General features: G+C 46.1%; 1 protein-coding gene across 3 annotated transcripts; it reads right to left on the minus strand.

Annotated features, from left to right (window-relative positions):
• Positions 1–1,289: 1,289 nt before the first annotated feature.
• Positions 1,290–19,500, minus strand: angel (protein). 3 transcript variants are annotated; one of them, XM_065445162.2, is made up of 6 exons: positions 19,344–19,500; positions 16,125–16,451; positions 14,066–14,374; positions 10,468–10,709; positions 9,337–9,406; positions 1,290–4,177 (listed from the first exon to the last, which is right to left on the minus strand). In XM_065445162.2, the coding sequence occupies exons 2-6, from the start codon at positions 16,273–16,275 to the stop codon at positions 3,006–3,008; spliced, it is 1,944 nt and encodes a 647-aa protein (XP_065301234.2). In that variant the 5' UTR covers positions 16,276–16,451; positions 19,344–19,500; the 3' UTR covers positions 1,290–3,005. The 3 variants fall into 3 exon arrangements, with proteins under 3 accessions (XP_065301234.2, XP_065301233.2, XP_065301235.2); XM_065445161.2 differs by lacking the exon at positions 19,344–19,500 and adding an exon at positions 19,160–19,318; XM_065445163.2 differs by lacking the exon at positions 19,344–19,500 and adding an exon at positions 18,651–19,098.
• Positions 19,501–19,647: the final 147 nt, after the last annotated feature.

Genomic DNA, 19,647 nt, shown 5'->3' on the forward strand with positions numbered 1-19,647 from the left:
TCTGCCCTTTGTTTATCCATACCCCGAGATATGTGTATTCGGCAACTCGGGGCTGTTCATGGCCTTGTATTATAAGCGCCTGATCAGTTGTATCACTGAAAAACATCCCACCGGACTTAGCTGCACTAAAACTGAAACCTACACTGTCTCCTTCGTCTTCACAGTTATTAACCAGAGTTTGCAAATCTTCCTGGTTACCTGCTAACAGTACAATATCGTCCGCATACATTAAACCCGTTAGTCGTTGCTCAACATTATTTCCACCTAATCTGTACGACAGATTATACCCTAGATTGCTTACGCAAAATTAAATTACGCGAAATGCGGAAACGGGCGCCAAAGAGCTGCGCTCCAAAACTAAAATCAGAGCGTGGCACACCCTTAAAAAAAATTCGGGAAGAGATATTTAGGTCCGCTTACGTGCAGGAATGAGAAAGCATTGTCATCAACACGTTCATTTTGTACACTTGTGATGTAGCACCACCTCCCCCCACTGGCTGCGTTGTCACATGCCCTTAGCCAGCCAGATGGCTGCAATGGGACTGTGCAATGACACACGCACTAGGCACACCTTTAGTCAGCCAGAACCATGGAGCCGCAGTGGCGTCGGTAAAGCGTGTTTATCTCGCAACTCAGAGGCCCGGGTTCCATTTCCTCTTAGACCGAAATGTGACACATTTTCTTCTGAAAGCAATTGATTTACTTTGTTTACAGGAACTTCCTCGAAAAATTTGACGTCGATCAGAGATTTTTGGTACCACCCTTCGGTTTTGCATGATGGGGCATACGCTTTCGCATTATGAATGCTTTTGTGCGATTAAAACCAATAGAACTGGGAAAACTTATTTCAATGAAATATTGAAATTTTTTATGTTGCCTTTTCCCCTATAGCTCACTTATCACAATGCACATATTATCCTTGGCAGTAGCATTTTCTTGTAAGTGGGTTGAACTAGCGCAACTTCTAATAAGAGTTTTCATCCACAGAAATCATTACTGCAAGTATAGCATCAATCAAGCAAGGTAGACTGCCTACCTTGGCTAACATGGCAATAACAGTCCACCAGTTTAGTGTGGCTTCCAAGCCGGAAGACAGCTTTTACCTAGGTGTGTGCAAATAGTATCAAACTTTGTTTCAAAGCAAATTCAAACAACAAAGACAAAGTGCAAATCAAACAATTTTTGTCCACTTCTCTACTCTTGTGTCCTGTCTGCACGCCTCACTTCTATTTTGCATAATGAATACTACTGGTTTTGCAAAAATGCAACATTTTTTCACCAATCAGAGGTACCAAAAGAATTTGCAAGTTTATTGCACAGCAAATAATGAACAGAAATATGCTTTCTGGTCAACGAAATTCCCTAGTACAGCACTTGCTTGACAGTATCACAACTGCAGTTATTTATTGTTGTCATGAATGAAGTGTAGCTTCTCGACATGTTCGGGGAGCCGCGACACCCTCCTGCACGGCACAGTTTCTTTAAAAACCGAAAAGAGCTGCTCACTGGACACACTAGTGTCTGTTAGCAGCAGGCAGCTCTTCACAAGTCGATCCAACAGTGGGCACCATGCTTACACCAACACTCATGCGGGGTCTTCTTGGCCAAAAATTTCATCATGCACATATCTTTCAACCTGTCCTAGTGGAATTGAATATTGCTGCCACAAACAAGTGAAAATTACTGCTGGTTGACGAGCTTGCCAGCTTTTCCACAGTGCTGACGTGGAAGGAGACTCTTCAGGAGCTTTCATTGTTTTAAGACATATCTGGGTTTTCTGGTGTTGAAATTTTTCTTGCTTCTTCTAATGCCAGGTTTTTCAATCCAGCCCACAACTGAAGCATCCTAGTGGTACTCAACTACTTTAGAGCGAGGGTCTAAATACAGAGCCGAGCTTGCTAGTTGGTCGAATTTGCAGTTTGGAAACCGCGTTTTTAAGCATTCAGCGAGATTAGTAGCAGATGCAGAAGCTTCCATGTGGCATCTGGTTTTGTGCAAATGCATGAAGAAGCAGTGCAGTGCGAGTACTTGAGCTGACAGTGTCAGCTTGCCATAAGCACCAGCAGTAGCCCCGTGACAGTGCCCCATTTCTTACCTTTAGCATGCTTCACTGCATGGCAGATAATGACCACAATGAATTCTGTACGCTTCGCCGCATAACACGGCTGTACAACGGCGAAGCTGACTAAAAAAAATAAGAACTGACAACCACAAATTTTTGGGTATTCAAATATTTTGAATTGTAAAAGTGTCTTTTGAATAGAATCGAATACCAACCAATTCCAATTGATAATTATAAGTTTATAATATTCGCACACCGCTACTTACTCCAAACATTTTTTTTCTTTTTTGTATAGCTTGAGCTTGTGCAGCAGCCCCTGCTGTGAATTATTTATGCAAGTCTAAGAACAGCACAAACATGACATTGCTTACCATGACATCGCAGCCAGAGGGATAGGTTAAATACATACAATGAACATTTATTTATGGAAAAATAATTTCGCTCTCATTCCAGCACAAAGCTCTCACGGGCTTCCAAAAGACAGGGCACAGTTAACTGAGGAAGCATGATTGATCAGGCTTAAGGGTACACTGATCACACTACTCATAAAAATTTACCATTCCAAATATTTTTTTGACATTCACAATTAATTATATTTAAGTGTCGTGAGATTTGTACAGAAATATGTGTTAAAACCAGCAATGATCCCATGATTGCTTTTTCGCAAGCATCGGTGATGAACAGTGTCTCCTAAAATCTACAGTAAAATGAACTTGTACAGCGCACCTATCCGATGATGCAGTGGTTGGTGGAACACGGGAGTAATGCCTCTTGGTCGCAGCGCACACGCTACTGATGACTACAGCACCATACTCGCTGCTTTGGTGGTGCCTGAAAAATGAAACTCCATGGTGTCCGTATTGGAAGCAACAGTATTTACACTGACTGAAGTGCGATGACAGTGACGTGTTGATCTTCAGCTATCAAATGGGCGGTCTTCAGTTCAGCTGGGTGGTCTAAGCAGAAACTTGGCAATCAGAGGAAGGTGATCCGACGATTGCACTTCGTTAGGCAGCCCACCAATGGCCATGAGCTGGTTCTGCGACATCAAGCGGTACGTCGCCAGCAACCGCAGAGGTCCCTCAACCACACAGGCATGTTTCACTTGGCCCTCCCTAAACATTGTGTCCTTCCTTTTCACCGAGTAGAAGATGTAGTCGACGGTGCAGCTCGCACGCTGGTGATGCGTGGTCACCTCGGCGTTAGCACCCTTGACATTGTGCTTGTAGGCGGAGATCAGGTTCAGGAAGTGCCTCACAATGCGCTGCCGGCTGCTGCTGCACTCTTCCTTGGCCGGCGTCGAGCCATTCGCATCAGATGACTTCATTGCTGCCGCTGCATCTTTTACGGCAGAGCTTTCCGCGTGTGAGCCCTTTGCAGGACTATTTGTGGCCGAGTTTGATGGTGAGTCGTTCTTTAGGGAATCACTCGTCGATTCCTTTGCAGCAGCACTGCTTGTTGCAGATCCAGGTTGTTCGAGGTTCAAAGCATCGTTCGATTCTATGCCCTGCTGTGCTGAATCAGCCGCAGGAGTGTCACTATGCTGAGACGCATGTTCCTTAGCCGGCACTGGTAGGTATCGGGAAGAAACAGAGATGTTGAGCTGACGGAGGCTAGCATCGAGGGGCACGTATCTTCCTCGATTCGCACCGTCGCTCTGCCCAGACACGTCACCAGAAAGGAGTCCTTCGTAGCACAGGCTTCCACGGGTGAGGAAAGTATACAGTGGGGAGTGTGGCTCACTGTTCATGTCGCCACACAGCAGGATGGGAAAGTACAGTGGCATCCCGTCTGGCGAGTCTCCGCAGAATGCCAACCGGTCTATTTCAGCAAGCAAGAGGCACAGCTGGGCAAGCTTTATGTCTCCCCGACGTGGGTTGAACAGCAGGTGGGTCGTTGACACGCACAGCCGGAAGTCCTTACCAAACTTGGCAGCACCATCAACTGGCTTCAACATGGCGATGAGCGCGACATTGTCACGGTCGAGAACGGTCACGTCGGAACGGGCGTACTCGATTGGCTCAAAGCGGTCCAGCTCAAAGATGGACTTGCGGAAGAAGATGCCACAACCATCCCGCTTGTCACCCGTGCGCTGCTTGTAGAGGCAGCCATAACCTGAAAGAGAACAAGTAGATGTGGCTTACACACAACACACAGCCAGTCGAGATCCCCACCAGCAAATGCGTGCAACTGGATAACGGCACACAAAGGAAAGCATAGTTCAAGTCAAGTACTATTTATAAGCGGCATCTGATGGCGTAAAAGATAGTGGCAGTATCCTGATGAGACATTTGTCTTGCAGATCAAGATCACCACACTGCCAATAAATGTTTCTTGCTTTGTGGGCTGGCCCAGATGTTGTGATCACAATTAACACTTTGCTGCAACTAAAACTCACCACAAATGCAAGCACGAAAGAGTCTGAACAATTGCTTCTCCTATCTAAGGCACCCTCATCCATAATCTGCATACACTGACCTGTTTGTGAAATTCCTGTGGAATAATTTACAAGTTTGTGTGAATAATGTGTGCCACAGACGGAGAGTTTTCATTTTTCCGGGGGACGGGGGTTGGAACTGACCAGCTTTCCGAACCGCATATTATATACACATATGTATACATATTTCTTGCACTCGAAAAAACTTCCTTGACCTGTGATTGTGCGAATCGTTGCAGCACAAGATGCCGACGCAGACTGAGCTGGCGGGGTACGAGTGGCCCGAGACGTGCATTGTTTTTGCAGCTTCAGCAAGCGTACGCTCTTTGAATTTTGCCTGGGTCAGCAGCTTCTTGGAGCAGGGCATTTTGGCAAAAAGTTTTGATGGGCCCACTTGCAGCGAATCATTGTGGCACGAGATGTTGACGCGCATGTAGTTGGTGGGGCCCGCGCGACCCAAGACGTATGTTGTTTTTCTATTGCTTAGTGCTTGCCAAGAGAAACCAAAACAAAATTGAGCTGGTGAGCGAAGTCAGAATACGATGCCTATGATGCTGCCAGAGCAAAAGATGACGCTCACTTTGCGCTGCCTGCAGCAGGGTTCGGGTGGCGCATTTGGGTTATCGCTTATTACATGCATGCAGTACGCTTCTAACAGCACTATGCCCCGCACGCTGTGAAAACAGATAGATGAAGATGCTTATCGCAATAGGGTTGGCGGCAATAGCTGTGAATGCGTTGTGCGAGCACCCAGGCGGAGATTTGCTGGTAGTGGATTAGGAAACTGAACAAGTGCTGGCGTTTTCCCCTAAGAAGGGCAGGTGAGTATTGCAGGGAAGCTGCTGTGGTGAGCATCTAGTGTTTCGGATCAGTCAGGCATTGCACACTTTGTTTACATGGCATCTAGCAGCCGGAAAACATATGATACGATCGCAGTTTGGTGACCAACATCGGTGGCAAAATATTGTGTTTCCCAGAAACATATGAACCAGTAAGGAGAGGCACAACTGTAGAAGCACAAGTCAGATGCAAATGTTGGTACCAAGAAATCGTACAAAACAGCATCTGTGCTATTGTGCTGTATATCAGCATGGCACAGTGTTTTTGCCCACTTACCAATTGAGGGAACAATGCTTGCAAAAGTGTTTTTCCTACTTTTCCTCTGCTCAACTTCAGGTTTACCCGTCTAATCACACAGCACCACAGGCTACTGGCTATAAGAGATGCAAGCACCAATACCAGCACATTCGCAGCATGCTTTGCATGCTGCAAATGTGCTGTGCAGGACCGAATGCAATACGAATGTGCAGAAGCAGGACCAATTGCCAAGTCATTACGAGTGGCTAGTGAGGCCTCATTCTTACACATCAACTCAACTCCGGTTAATCCATTTTTCCATTTAATTCAGTCCCAACCAGGGGTCCCAGCTGGGACTAATAATACTTCCGTTAATTATTGCTCTTTGCCAAATAGCTCAAACTTGACTGGTGGCCATGCACATGCCTGACCCCATATAGCAGCAGCACCTGTCTTGGCAGAACCTAGGGAACCTTGAATGCATCAAACACAAGTCAACCTCCCACCGAAAATACCAATTATCAGCCTACCTACAGCTAAATTCCAAAAGAAAATCATAGTTCACAATGAATGATTACCATTTGTATCCTATTACTATGCATGCCTTTTTTCCCGAAAATGTGGTCTATAAGTTGCCACTACGTTACAAATGCATGTGAAATCGAAATCGCATTTGCGGCGTTAGCACTGTGTTAAGGGTCGTTGTGAAGATAATCTATGCAGGTTTCATCTTATTACTGATGGCTATAATCAAAGGCATGCTACTTCTCAAAATCTGCAGGTGTTAGGTTTGAGTATTGTTTTGTACTACAATATGAACCAATAACTAGGTGTGCATTTGATTCGGGGCTGTGTTAGAATAGAGTAAATAGAGTAAAAAAAAAGAAAGAGTAAAACTGCAAAGCGAAGCAGCAATTTGTTCTGACATTTTTTATAACTCTTCTTTCCATTCGGCCTACTGGGTAATTCAACCAATTCTGATGGTCCCATTAAGACTGAATCAAGGGCAGTGGACTGTATTCCATTCTAACTTGCACGTCTATTTCAAGCAATTTTTTTTTTTTGCAAGATTTAGTTTGCCTCAATCCTGCACTTTGTAGGCAGCTGTCTGCCTTGCCTCGATCGCCGCTGCACAACCTTCGACATTGGGTGCCACTGTGCCTTAATATTGATCATCACCATTTTGTTGTTGGCGTCACCATGCTGCTGTCATTATCACTGCCATCTATGTGCCGTCACCACTATCGCTGCTGTCATGCTGTCATTTTGTCGTTCTGCCACGTACATGCTAACGTCACACGGATACATTACACCATCAGATAACACTTTACGCAACTTTGAGGCTAGATGACCAGCTACCTGCAATATGCTTCACCACGCCAGCTCGCAAGCAATGCCAATAACATTGATTCTCATATGTGTGTGGGATCTGCACAACCTTTTTTTTTTCATGAAAAAACAAAGCACACATTACATTATAGACCAAATATGGTTTATGGCTCATGGCTGCAAGCACTTACTAATGATTCATTCGGCTGGTTGCTTTTGATTGCTTTAGAGTGCTCTCGCAGGGCGGTTTACATTTGGTTGGTCAAAATCAACAGCTCAGAACACATTTGCCTGGCTCATTCTGGGCATTTTGCTCGAGCTCAGAGCGCTTGAAGGCACTCTCACATTCAAGCTGGGAGTGAAACTGAGACCTGACAGAACCTTGATCACACGACTACTCCGATTGCTCTGGAAGCAGCTGAACTAGCAGCTGAGGCCAGATTCCTCTGGCTCCAATATCAAAGGGGCTCCGAATCGCTGCAGAGTTGCAGCGCAGTAGTAACCACTTGAATGCACCATAAGTGTGAGCGTACGTCACTAGCAGTGCAATTCTGCAGCAGTGAAGGAACTGTCCAAGCCAAAGACCCTGGCACCGCCAACTTTGGCCGTCTTATTTAGTTACAGCTGTGCAGGTTAGTATGCAGTGAAACCCCCTCTGCATTTTATGTAGAGAGACAATGATGAGTCTTACACTTTTTAAAAAATCTAGTTTCACATAGCCCTGCACCAAGGCACACTTGACAGGCAGTGCATAAGGTCTCTTCGAGGTTACTGCACTTTCTAAACCACTTCTCGAGAGTGTGGGGCGGGGTGCTGAATGAGTTCATGTGATAGCCGAGCACACCACCTGCATGCATCGCGACTTGCGATATCAAGGAACAAAGTGCAGAAATGAATTGGTTCCATCTGCTGCTGTGGGCAGTTAAGCATTTTCAACAAATGCACATGTAGCAAAGACCAGGGTATATTCTTTTAGTTACTGTAATAATCGATACAGTCAAACCTGGATATATCACCTTAAAGGGGATTGCGAAATAGTTTATATATTAATCATTCAATGTATAAAACAAAACATTTATACAAAAATTTTCTAGGTGATTTTACAGCTGTTCATTATATACAATAATTCGTTATATTCGGGCTCGATATACTCGGGTTCGACTGCACCATGACAGTAATACATGGTGCCGATAGAATGGTGGGCGTGGATGCCATTAATTTTACCACAACATTCATTTCAAAAGGCCATACAAATGAACGCAACTAAACCAAAGTGCTGCAAGCCTTTACCAACATGCCCGACAAACTCATACGTCACATAGAGAAATTGTTGTGACCAAAGTAGAATATATTTATGCCCACGCATCACTGAACAAATAGCATTACGCCACGTAGTGTGCTACCAAGAGCTCACACGACGCCTGCATTTCCTAAGTAGAGTCAACGAACGACTTTCCGGACATGCCCGATAATTCGAACGCCCTCGCGGTCCCGTCATGGTACCCATAGAGTCGATGTATAAGAATGCCTGAAATTTTGGGCCCTTCACCGTCTGATTTTCTGGGCTTTTTGCCATGACCGCAAGTTCAAAACGGTATTGATTGAAGCCGCCACCGCAGCCATTTTGATTATCTCGCCACCTTGAACACCTCACCACCTTGCACACAGATCCGCTGGCAGCTGTAGCCATTATCGCAGCACACTAGGCCTAGCTACTTCGACGTTCGCTACTAAGTTTCTTGCTGTTCAGTGCCGCGTATTTCTTTAAAACAATTTGCTACTGTTAGCAATTGCACCGACTCCACCTTTGTAAACCTCGCCAATGGCTTCGATGCTCGGAAAGCATGACGCGTTGCATAATGCCGTTTCCTAAAAGTCAGCTTTGCCTCAGTACAGTGATGTTTGACGGTGAAGAATACGCAAAGTAGTGCGGTGAAGCATACGCAAAGTAGTACGAAAAAGCATACGAAGAGTGGGAAGGGGGCAATCGCTACGGGTCACAGTATATATTCCTTAATTAGACACGCATGCACCCGCCACCTCCTGTCACAGTATGAGCACTGATACGCCCAATAACTGCACTGGCAGGCCTTCAGAGTTATTTTGGATGTGCCTGTGGCGATCTGAGGCCTTGGGAGTAGTAAAAGGCATGCCCTCGTTTTTTTCAGACAGCCCGATTTTTCGGACATTTCCGCGGCCCCAAGGGAGTCCACAAAATCAGGTGTCGACTGAAGCGCGTGCAGGAGAACCATGAACTAGTGCTCAACTGGTGTTACACAAATTCAAATCAAAGAGGGCTCAATGCAGGTGGCATATGGTGAACTGTCAAATCAACAACAAAGATGCTCTACTCCCTGAACTAGTATAGAAAGTGCAGCCACATTACAGAGACCTACAGGGCACTACTTAGCAGAGAGGAAGCTATGCTGACCCATTTTTTCCAGCTCGGGCTTGAAGTCCAGCTCGTAGTGGTCTTGCTGAAGTTCTTGCAGGCAGAGGATCTGGAGCAGGGAGGGGGACAATCAGTGAAGAGGGCAAGTCAGATTAACTGTGCGATGCTCTGCGATGCCGCAGTCCCAGGCCACAGGTGGCCGACCCCGACAGCCCATGAAGCAAATGTGAAAGCCCAGGCTTTGCGGTCCGACATGCTGCTTTCGTAGCACTGATTTACAGAGAAAGAACGGAAGATAGTCAACGCATGCTGTTCCAGTACGAGTATAGACGGATCAGATCTGGTACTAGCGAGATGCAACCATGCGGTCGGCAGTGTACTGTCCTCTGGTGATGGAAAGCAATGGCACGGGTATTACCATAAAGCGAGACTGCTTTTAGCAAAAGTACCCCCTAGAGAAAGAACATTGTGCTGTACCCATAATCGTGCTCCAAAAATAATGCAACATTATTTTTCTTTTTTCATCTTTTCTAATGCGATGGGCACTACCTACACCAAACAGAGCTGTGCAGAAAGCCAGCCTTTTGACATCACTCCTGTATCAATGTTTCCTTAGCAACTGGTTTCTGATACTGCAAATAAATCTAACTGCACACCTGCCAATCTGCGAACATTAAAATTCATAAAAGCCTCGCAGCATTTCATGGGGGGAGGGGATTGGGAAGGAAGTTCACTTTGTACCTTTTGTGAGATCATGCGCACTTTGTTAACAATGATTTACCTTTAGTCTTTTAGATGCAGCCCACAAGCAGCAACAAACTTTGAATAGCAGAGACTATCAAAGTATACACTGCTTTTACATCACCATGACTTTTTCAGCGATCTTGCTGTTGCCTATTTCACCTACTTCAGGAACTTGTCCGAACATGTCTTATGAACTTGCTCGAAGCAGGTACCACTCCGGTGCCCTTTCATTATCAAAACACTTCCAAGGATATGGTCTATCTGACATGTCTATGGCCACTGACGAGCGATCGCAAACTGAATTCTTTGAAAAAAAAAAATTATGCATTAGTAAAATTGTAGAACGAGCTCAAACTTGCAAACACAACAGACAATTCTGAAGAATCGGCAGGTATGTTTGCACCTGACCACCTCCCACCCACTCACGTCAGCGTTGGCCTCCCTGAGCTCAGCAAGGAGGTTCTGTCGGCGCAGGGACCACTGGAGCACTTCCTCGTGGCAGTGCTGGTAGAGGTAGGGGTTGTCCTCCAAAAGGCCTTGTGCCAGAACATTGTACGACAGCACCGTGAACACGAGGTCCTTGCCAGATGTGCCGCTCGCACTGTGCACCTGTCCCAGATCGGTAGGCACCCAGCACCGGCTCTTGCGTATGCGCTGCCGCACATTCGCTGAAAAGTTTTTAAAACGTGTTTTCAAATTGTCATTCTTATAGTGAAGGGGCCAAAAGCTTGTACTTAAAGGTAATGTTATGTCCTTGTTTCAAATATGAGGTGTAATTTTGTTTACCTTGTTCCATTCTAATTTTATGCAAATCTCCTTTATTTTTCTAAAAAAAACTTTCGTAAAAACATTCCCACAGATTTCGCTAAACAAGGTATCAGTGACTTGTGCACAATTCAAGAACTATAACACCAACTTTATTTCTGTCCACCCTAGAGCAACAGATGCAGGACGCTGAAGTTCGTGCATAGCCTCCTAAACAGGCAGCGCATACAAGTACAAGGTCGTGTTTAGTCTTCCAATCCATTTTAGAAGGGAAAGTAAAGTACCTCGCGGAATTGGCACTGCCCAGGATCTGGCACATTGTGACTCAATCAACTATGGATTGCCATTGTGAAAGTTTCGGTAATCTTCACATGAGCCAACAGGCAGGGAAGCCAAGGAAACTGTTTACAGTAGAACCTCACTTATACGATCCCGTTTCGTACAATTTCCCGCCGCCAATGTTTACGATCGATAAAGACAAAAGTTATCCAATATGGTTACGCTCCTTTTTTGATGGCTGTATGTTCCCGGAGGACACAATCTTTTGGCACTAACGTTCAGTACATCACCAAGCTGCAATCTTACGATACGTTTTCCAGACGCTAGATCCCTTGTGAACCAGAAAAGGGGCAAAGCAGGTGCCATTAAGATCAGTAAGTGCCCGCCACGGCAGCTTCCCTGCAGTACTTGTGTCATGCAAAAATGTCGGTACGCACTCGGTTTCCTCTGCCAGTTCCAGCAAACCTCCTTGCGGGTTGTCGCATTCACAGCTATGGCCACGAACCCTACTGCAATAGGCGTCTCCACTTATCTGTGTCAAAGCGCGTGTGGTGTAGTGCCGTCCTAGGTGTACGGCATGCTTGTAATAGGCTAAAACCAAAATGCACCACCATTCCCCGCTGCAAGCGGTGCAAAGTCAGCGTCACGTTTTGCTCTGGCGGCATCGTATTCCACTGTTACCCACCAGCGCAATTTCGCTTCGGTTTACTTGTCTTAAAACACAACGCGACAAGAGAACGACAAAGTTCGTCTTAGGCCTCTCAGGCTGCACCAGCTCAGCACACACACCTTCTATTGTACACCGATGTCTACCACAGCTGAGCCTGCCAAATTTTTTCATGCCTTCAGGCTTCCTATGTTTTTCCAGTTAATAAGTATTTTTCCTCACATTTTTTCCCCAAAATGCATGAATGAGGGTCTACTGAATTACAAATCTGACAAGCTAGCGCTCCTAAGCCTAGACTGTACCATGTGTGTAATTTGATATTCAAATGACCAACAAATTGGATCAGCAGACACCATGTGCCACTACAGCTTAAAGGGACACAAAAGGAGTCTCAATATTCAATATACAGTTGCATCTGTTTATAATGAAGCCACACGCAATACAAAAAAAACCTTTCTTATACCTAATGCAGTAGAATCTCGATGATACGAATTTCTTGGGACGGCACAAAAATTCGTATCGCTCAAGAACGAAAAAAATTCACCAGCGATTACGATACTCCCTAATGCGAAATTTAAGAGCAGCTCTATCTGTTTTCATTTTGCGATATGCTTAGGCTGGTGTGGACAATCTGTCTCGAGTGGCACGTTGCAAATGGAGCGATGTGTGGTGGGACTGCCTCGCTAATTGGGAGACCGTGAGAAGCAGCACTTAGGTGACGCGTGGGTGCAATTCATGGCAGCCGCTGCAGACAGACCTCCCAGATGATGGGTGCTACTCTGGCACCTACTCGTAACAATCATCGCCGCAGTGCGTGTCTTGCGTGGCACTACGCTTTTCTTCTCACACTTTCGCCATACCCCCCTCCTCCACTTTCCTCCTCCGCTCGCCGCTTTCTTTCATCTCCTGCCATGCTCCATGTTTACTCGTTCATCCGCTGCACTTGTTTGCTAGGTTACATCGATGCCCTAAGAGCTGCGCGCTAAAAAAAAAAATCAGACATTAAGGAGGGACACAGCAATGAAATGGGCAACTTGCTCAAAATTCCTGATTTTTACCATTTCTTTTCCCTGCAGTCCGAAGACCTTCCTTTTTTTCAAGGCGGAATATTTGGAAGAAACACTGTAGAACTTGAGAAAAAACTTGCGATACACTTAAGCTTCGCCTATTATTCAAGGGTCCCTGATTGCTTCTCATACTTCCTGGCAACTGCAGCTTATGCAACTGTAATCTTTACCGGGAAATTCGGCCAACGCCATGCATGAAGGCTAGTTTTCTCCTTTATTTTTTTCTTTTTCCCCGAACGGACTGTGCTGCCACAGAGGTGAGAGCCATCTGGTGGGGACATGTGCCAGTGGAGTCATAAGTCAGGGTGATGTAAGTTGCCATGGCAACAGGAATGCAACTGGTGCATCGGCATGGCTGCTCTCCCAGCCTGACAACAGCCAGTGTCTGGCACTACCGAAACCGGGTCCTCCTCGTCAGCTCCACCAGATACCGTATGGTGCGGTGGCTCGATAGTTCATATCATTCACCACGGCACGAAAAGCAGTATGCAAGATTAGAAATTTGACATGTTGTAAGCTAATGGATGTGGGCTGGGACTTATGGAAAATTCATATCAGGCGTGATCGTATAACCGAGATTCTACAGTATTTGTCACGTGGTGATATTGGTGCAAAATAATTCAGAATTACTACGTTATATCGGATAATTTGTTATATCCGTGTTTGTTATATCAAGGTTCCACTTATGAAAATACCGCTCTGCATATATCACAAACACATCATTCTGTTGGTGTCCAGGGCTCCAATTCATTCATAAACGTAGAGAACAGATGGCTGGCAGTTCCAGCAATGCTGATGGTGAACTGCTGCGAGTCGCAAGTCAATGACACGCCTGTGATCGGTCGAAAACAACATTTTTGTTGATCGTGCCTGCATTCACCGCAATCGTGTTTCACCCCATTTTCATTGAACATGTATTTAGCCATATTTGTATCTGTGATGCCTCAAAAAGAGAGAATGCAAAATTGAACAAGATACAGTACCAGCATACTAATCAATGGCTTCATCTTTGGGCAGCACTAATCCACCACTTTAGCTCGACTGAGATGTTTGGCTCCAGCGTGAAGCTTCGTTGAGCCATCTACCGTCTAAAAAAAGCCCACCATAAAATTTTAGTTTAACCAACTTCTGAGTAGATGGTGCAACCCGTCTACAATGGTTCCACATCCGCAATTTATCTCGAGAAAGGCAAGGAGCATGTGGAAAGTGACACAGGTTTAATGAGGAAGGATTAAAAGCAACTTACCAGCAGCAAGGACTGGATCATATCCTCTCACGTCAGCTGGTGTGGTGGCAGGGTCAACGCCACTGTCCACCTGGTCATCGTTGATCACAGCATCAGTGACATCCATCATCGCCTCAGCTGGTGGTTGCTCAGGGAAGCGCCTCTTCGGCCTGGCTCCGGAGGAGGGGTCGTCAAGGTCACTGACCACCGGTGACCCTGGCCTGCGCTTGGTGCAGGGCAGTGGCAAATGGCCGGTGTCCAGCAACAGGTCTGGCTTGGTAGCCATGGCATTGGAAGCCTGGCTGTTGGCGTGCAGCAGTCGGGCCCTGCCTGGAGCCAGAAAAGAAACCAAGTCAGCGCCGCTCGGCATCTTGTAGGTTAAACGTTGCACACTACTGGGCAAGTACCTATGTTCATGCTGACAAAGACAGCACGATAGTGAAGACATGACAAGCGCAAACCACAAGTTTCAGAGTGTCCTGTCTTCTTTATCGCTGTCACGTTGCCTTTGTCTACACAATTTTATTATCTTTAGTATATAATGTCATGTGCACATCTATTTTGACAAGCTATAGAAAACTAACTTACCCTAAGGTACCTGTTTTAACTGTCCAAATTCGCCAATACTATTGCAGTTACATTAAAAGCACTGCGGAAGATGTCTTTATGAAGAGTTTTGGGCCTCTGGTCATGTTCATGTTCACATAATCTTGCACTGAAAACCACTATATGTGCATCACACATATAGCATCAACAGGGTTTGAACAAGGGATTTTGCTGGAGCCAAGGAATGTCTTCATCAAGTCCACTTGTTGAAACATTGGCTTCAACAACATACTTGTCCCACCCCTATTGATCACTCCAAGCTTCCCCCTTCCTGCGTTCCTCTGTCTTGTTCCACGCTAACAACTGTATACTGAATACAGAAGCACAGACTTGAACCTTACCAACATGACTGTCATGTATCTCATGCCTCGAGGACAGTTATTCCTGCAGTAATTGACACCCGTTCTTATCCAGTCCTGGCAAACTCTTCTTTACACACTTTTGTGCTTTCGCTACCAAAGCCGAGTCTTTGAAAACAAAGTACACACTTTCACAAGCGACAGCAAAGTTCCTCTTCTGGCAGTGCCTTCACAGCACAACTAGTTGACTGCATTTTGCAGCTTGCAAGGAGACCAATAGACAAGTAACAGCGAGAAACATACAAATGTACCAGAGCACTTATGCGTGCCACCATACAATCACAGCTGCAGCTGTTCGGCCAATTCCACTGAGCGACAACAAGCCACCTGTTTTTCATCTCCCACACATACCGTGTCTGCTGCCTTCCTTTGTAAATGATGCACCTAATAAAAGCACAAGAGCGCTACATGATTTGACCTCTAAGAATCTAACGGGACAGGTTGCATCAGCCATAATGTCTCATCCCTTTGTCAACAAACCAGGCAGGGTGCAGCAATGTTGCTTAATGAACTATAATGAACACGCAGGAGTTAACTGCTGCCAAGTTAAATGGTAAAGCACTGCAATGGCCACGGTAGTGGTGCAAAAAATGTCACTGGCCAAAAGGGAACAGTACCAGCTTTCAACTGGTAGGCTGAATGAAATGTCTCTCCTCGCTTCAAAGTGTTGCATAGTGTCACGGGCGCTTTTTCAACTTTACTGTTTCGCAACTCGCGCTTTGTGTTTTCAGCTTGGTTGCGCAGCGAGCCTCTCTTCTCCGTGAACCGAACATGCAATTGCCACACCATCACCAACCATGGACTAAATTAAAAGAACAGCCACCTTCTCCACCCAGCATTTTTTTTCTCCTTCAATCTAGGAAAAACTGCGATGTTTAAGATGCAGAAGTGCACAAAAGGAGGAGGAAAGAGAAATACAAAAAGTAAATCATGCAGAAAACAAATCACGAGATAAAGACAACCAATGTTGACCACACTGCGCTACACCACTCGGAAACCAAGACAGGTGTCTTAACAAACCTATTAGTTGAGATTCAGCGCTCTTCCTAAGCCCTTCTCGTTATATTGGTTCCACATTTTTGCGTGCAAAGCACCAGAGACCCACAAGCGCTCACCTAGGGCAATCCAGCTTGCGACCGGCAGAGGAGCTGCAGGCCTAACACTGTTGGGCAGGACCCCGACGGCAGCCTGTGCGGCCGCCGCCGCGGGTGGTACCACTAGCACGGGGGGCCGGATCAAGCGGAACGCGGCACCGGGCCACCACATTGCCGGCTGCAGCTCCGGCTGTGGCCTTGGCTGCTGCTGTTGCCACTGATGCGGCTGCACACGAGGCAGTGGACCGTGTTGTGCAACCGGCAGGGGGCTAGATCGCGCACGACCCCGACTGAGCTGAGGGATGCTGTCACCCGCAGCGCCACCGCGCGCCTGCTGGCCATGGACACCTGCTCCCGATAGAGGAGAACAGCACAGGGAAAGCAGGGTAACTCATTGGTTGATGGCAAACATGGCTAGCCGATATTCTAGTGGACATTGGGGAGTTCGAGCTTGTCCGTAGACCTATCAACCTTGACAGAATACCAAGTTGCCGGAAACGTGAACTGCAGCAACAACACTGGTACCGACATCTTGTGGCAGTTTGTTGAACCCCCTATTCTTCTGGAACGTTTCCGTGTTACATGGGTGCTTTTGCCGAAGAAAAATACTGACAAGGCTCCGTTTTAACTATTACATTCCTGCCGATACTTTAGGCTTGGAGCTAAGTGCAACATAGCCGGTTACTGCAATAACAGCTGTTCTCTGGTTGAACTCTGTGCCACCAACCCAGCTGCTCACGCTTACAGGAACATGCTTGTCAGATGTAACAGTTTTTACTGCACTTTTGCGAAACCCTCGCGAATGCAAGATCACTGCAAGAAGTTCTCTAAGAACTGACAAGAAAGTATCCGCTTTCCAGTTAGTGTTCAATATACTAGTATCATTTCGGAACTGCCAATCACTCCTGCAAGTTTTTTCGTGTGCCTGATCAATTATAACATGCATTATTCTGGTCAATGTCAGGGGGGTACACAAACTAGGAATATGGCAATCAGTTTTGTGGAATCCCGCAACCAGGTCTCAGTGAACCTAAGGGCTATGCAGGCAATTATTTTCCTCGTTCAACCCTTCTGAACATTGAACAATGCAACTGAGACTTCATTTCGCACAGCACGCGCCAGTAAGCCGGGACTACCAGCCCTGAGCCATGTAAAAAATGACTAACAGAATTTGTTGGAAGCAGCAACCATATTAAAAATTAAAAATTAAATTATGGGGTTTAACGTGCCAAAACCACTTTCTGATTATGAGGCGCGCCGTAGTGGAGGACTCCGGAAATTTGGACCTCCTGGGGTTCTTTAACGTGCACCTAAATCTAAGTAAACTGGCGTTTTCGCATTTTGCCCCCATCGAAATGCGGCCGCCGCGGCCGGGATTCGATCCCGCAACCTCGTGCTCAGCAGCCCAGCACCATAGCCACTGAGCAACCACGGCGGGTAGCAGCAACCATATCTGGAACTATCACTTTTGTTTGCTTGTGCACCTGTCTCACAGAGCAACTAACCTTGGTAACTTCATAAATTCAATTCATCATTTCAATGATGACCTTCATGCTGACCAAATGTATGATGACCCCCTCTCCCCCCCACCTTCTCTTATGGCGACAGTTAAAACGAATGCTCTCTGGCTATTTTAAGAACACCATAAGGGAGGGAGCAGGTTATAGTGTAGATGCCAATTCTTACTTTGAAATTTAATGAATTGCTGAATAAGAAACCAAGCAGCTTGTTTGGGTTTCACTATCAGAAATTATTCAGGTGAGTGGTCTGCAGTACCCTTTTACAGCTTGGCATGTAACCTCTAACAATCTTTACGAAGTCCCAAGCTTTTGCTCAAAGGCTACAATATAAAGTGGTTGGTTGGGTTACCTCTGAGCTTCAATGATGAGCTCAACTATTACATTATCAGCGTAGAAGTACAGGTTGCTTTGTTAAACATTGAGCTAGAACTTTCTGAAACTCTAATGGTCACAGGACAGTGTCCTAAGTCATTTTTCAGTTCCTGTTTTATTTTTCCAGTGCTTTGTACATGTGATGCTAATCCAAAAGCTTAACTACTAGTGTAAACAGTTGTCTCCTGGCAACACAATAGGACTTGCGCAGCAGGAACAGAACAGTTACCACAATAATATATATATATATATATATATATATATATATATATATATATATATATATATATATATATATATATATATATATATTTGTGTGTGTGTGTTTTTACGGGCATACATTGCAAGATTCCACATTCCGTGAACCATCCTTAGTTAACTTCGCCCTTTCATAACAGTAACAGCCTTCCATCTCAGAATTCAAGATAACCCAGCCGGTGACCTTAACAGGCAGGGGTTTTGCGAAGACGTGTAGGTAAAAGCGGCACACTGCAGCTCTCGTGACCTCTAGAAAACGAAAGTACGCAGACATCACCACACACATTCGTTGCCGTTGGAACGAGGCACGTTTCAAATGCGATTGGAAACGCGAGGCATTTTAGCGAGTCGGGCACTCTGCGATTGAGACGACACGGTTCAAACGTCGATACTTTACCGTGGAAAGTTTCGTCCACGCTTCATTCTCTGCCGAAGGTGCCAAGCGCCTTTAGGCGAGCGGTCCCAGCCGATCGAAAGTCTACACCTGCACTGATCGGCGCCGCGTCGCTGCGTCTACAGTACGTGCTTTCGAACAGACGCCGCAGAATCAGACACGTGCGTAGAGCGGTTGCGCGAATTCAAAGGAGTCTTGCGCAACCGGTAGTTCCAGTCGGTTGAAACCGAGCTACAGCTTTCGAGACCGACCGCTGCCGCAAGAAAAGCGGAATAAGCTTCAACGGCAATTCCACACACTGCGTTCCTCCAAATCGGTTCGGACTATTTAGAGAGCAGCGGGAGATTTGCCAACGCGAGCAACGCTTAGCTTTCATCTCTGAAGAAAGAAAATACACCTAATATACCTCCACGTGGGGGAGGAACTGCAGTAGGTAGTTCTTAGAAGCGCGAGAAGTTAGCACGCGTCAAGGCGACACGGACGGTCTTCGAAAATGCGGCAGGCTAACTAACCAGCTGTCTCCGGCGAAGGCTGTTCATCGCTCATACTTTTCCTGTTCCCATTGACCACGACAAGAAAGCAGCTGTGCCCGACGTTCGCTTATTATCCCGGGTGCTTGATAACCACACAGATGAGCTGTCAACAAAACGCCCTTTTCACTCTCGATGACAATCACGAGGGAGGGCAGGAACTTACGTCAGACAGGTCCACGAGGCACAGATAACATCCACCGCGATTTTGGAAGCCGCGAACACGGGACGCTTTTTTGGTGGGAATCTGCTGGGGAATTTATTTACCAACTGGCGGCCATCTTGTGTTGATGGCGATGCGAGCGCCACCTGCGCGGTTTGTCGCTATTTTGTCGTCTGCTGCACCACAGCCTCCTCTACGGCTGCACCCTTGTCACCGCACCCTTGTCAATGTAGCGCTGCTTTGTGTTCAAAGGCACAGATACGTTTTTAAAAAATGTATTTCAAATACACACGTGATGAAATTACTA

This window comes from Dermacentor albipictus, chromosome 7 (assembly GCF_038994185.2).
Source record: "Dermacentor albipictus isolate Rhodes 1998 colony chromosome 7, USDA_Dalb.pri_finalv2, whole genome shotgun sequence".
Classification (NCBI taxonomy): domain Eukaryota; kingdom Metazoa; phylum Arthropoda; class Arachnida; order Ixodida; family Ixodidae; genus Dermacentor; species Dermacentor albipictus.